This window comes from Eucyclogobius newberryi, unplaced genomic scaffold (genome assembly GCF_026437365.1).
Source record: "Eucyclogobius newberryi isolate DKJ021-1_F unplaced genomic scaffold, fEucNew1.0.hap1 SCAF_14, whole genome shotgun sequence".
NCBI lineage: Eukaryota > Metazoa > Chordata > Actinopteri > Gobiiformes > Gobiidae > Eucyclogobius > Eucyclogobius newberryi.
Window position 1 is genome coordinate 22240512 of NW_027315768.1, and position 2274 is coordinate 22242785.

The window sequence follows — 2274 nt, forward strand, 5'->3', positions numbered from 1 at the left end:
TGACCAATTCAGCATGACATTTCCATCAACTATAAATAAAACACAAAATAAAACTAAATTCAAAATGGTTGTCCACATTAACAGTCAGGTATTTACTGTATTTTACAGTATTACTTTGTCTTGAAGTTTGTACTTGTTAAACTGCACGTTTTACATTGAATCATTTTTGTACAATTATTGTTGTATTATGACAAATGCTGAATGAAGAAATACTATATTATTCACTTTTATAAGTATTTCTTTGGGAGTGAAACTTCCTCAATATGCCGACCAATTTCTGAAGGCTGCACACCTTATTGCTCATGTACAAAATATTGAATTCACAATAACTACTAAAACACAATAAACAAATAAACAAACATGTATTCACAGCATAAACTAATCATTTTGTAATTAACAAAAATAAAAACAAAAGAATGAATGTTACACATATTCATTTTGTCTTTAATTCCCACCAGACATTATATTTGCCCTACTAGAACCAGGCTGCAGTATCTGAAGTGTCACAATGTGTTTGAGACATTTTCTAAACCACGGGTAGAAAAACGTGTATATCAGAGGATTCAAACAGGAGTTGAAATAATACAAATAGATTACAATGGCTGCAGATGAAGCATCAAGAATGGAATCCTGGCCAATTATAACAATATAAAAAGGACACAGGCAGATAATGAACATTACAATCACAATCCCTAAAGTCCTGGCAGCTTTTAGTTCAGATTTATTTGCAAATACTGTTCTTTGTGATTTCCCTGCTGTGATCTGTGAGCGTGTGGTCCGAACCTGAGTCACAACTACAACAAATACCTGCATGTACAAAACAGAAATAGCACTGACAGGTATAATTAAAGATATGAAGATATCAGTCAGGAGGGCACCGTAATTAATTGCAACCACACATTCTCCAGAGCAACTGTTGAAGCTGCCTGGTTTTTCCATATTATCTTTCAGCAAAATTACGCTATAAAATGTGGAAACAAACCAACAGAGGCATATGCCAAACTTCACTTTACGCACAGTGACTTTAGTGTAGTAATGTAAAGGCTGACAAATGGCAATATAACGGTCAACTGATATAAGAACTATTGTTCCCATTGAAGCACAAGTTACATTGATTGATATTAAGAGGTACACAATGCATAATATATCACCAAAGAGCCAACATCCATCGACAAAGAGAATTTGAATGAACATAATGAGTCCCACACAGAAGTCGGAGACAGCCAACGATAGGAGGAGGAGGTTGGTGGTAGTACGGAGCTGCCTGGAGAAGAGAAACAAATTAAGATCTTTCTCAATAAAGCCTGGATTCAAATTGTGATATCATTGAGCAGATACAGTAATTACTTATAGTGGGAAATTGAAATAATAACCAGCAGGTTCAGGGCAGTAGTCACCAGAGAAATAACATACATTACAATGTAAACCAGCATAGTAGTGAAATAAGGTCGGATAATCTTTTTGCAAGAAGCATTTAGCATTTGTGGAAAACATAAATCAGAACCATCTATTGTGGACTCCATCGCAACATAATGAAAACATTATGGAGTTCGGTGTTTAGTGACCAAGGCTATTTAACATCCTCTGTACCCCTCCTTCTTCTCTCATTGGTTGGGAGGCGGACACCAAGATTGGCCTGTTTATTTTAATTTATAGAGCATGTTAAAGGTCCCATAACATGCAAAATTGACTTTTCAGAGCTTTTAACCTTCTTACATTGCTATTTGTGCTTCATATATGTACCCAGAATGTATTTTGATTGATTCCCGCAGTGTTTAGCTATATTACAGACTATCTCCTTTCCTCGAATCTCCAAACTGACGGGGGGTGTTCACAGGACCGCGTCATAATCACAGGCACACGTTATCATCGGGGCGGGGGAGCCAGATCGCTCTTCGCAAGGGTGGGGGTGAATATCAAACCAAGCCGTTTGCATTTCCGGGTTGGTGAGGGGGTCCAAGGTCTGGGTGATATTTCTTAACTATTATGTTAAGGATGTTGCACAACCCTTATTATTATCAATTATACACTTAGGATAGACTACGAAACGTGAAAAAAAGCATGTTATGGCACCTTTAATGAATTGACATCACACAATCAATCAATCAATCAAACACATTTATTTGTAGAACACGAATTGTGCGAAACGTAATTCAAAGTGCTTTGCTAGAGCTAACTCACTTTGCACCTGTAACTGACAAAACTTTCCAGGTGATCATCATCAGTCTGAGTTCATCTACATGCTGCCTCGATGTGTTACCCTCCAGATTTTGT

At 36.9% G+C, this 2274-nt stretch overlaps 1 protein-coding gene across 1 annotated transcript; it reads right to left on the reverse strand.

Annotated features, from left to right (window-relative positions):
- Window positions 1–444: 444 nt before the first annotated feature.
- LOC140359063 (trace amine-associated receptor 13c-like) lies at window positions 445–1523 on the reverse strand. The gene is made up of 2 exons (XM_072443938.1): window positions 1348–1523; window positions 445–1264 (listed from the first exon to the last, which is right to left on the reverse strand). The coding sequence occupies exons 1-2, from the start codon at window positions 1521–1523 to the stop codon at window positions 445–447; spliced, it is 996 nt and encodes a 331-aa protein (XP_072300039.1).
- Between the last annotated feature and the right edge of the window lie 751 nt (window positions 1524–2274).

What these genes read in the sequence shown, in the direction of transcription:
- LOC140359063 (XM_072443938.1), bottom strand. Translation starts at nt 1,523, where the DNA reads ATGGAGTCCACAATAGATGGTTCTGATTTATGTTTTCCACAAATGCTA. An exon ending in ATTTCAATTTCCCACTATAA is followed by an intron (nt 1,265 to 1,347) that starts GTAATTACTGTA and finishes TCTCTTCTCCAG; the next exon opens with GCAGCTCCGTACTACCACCA.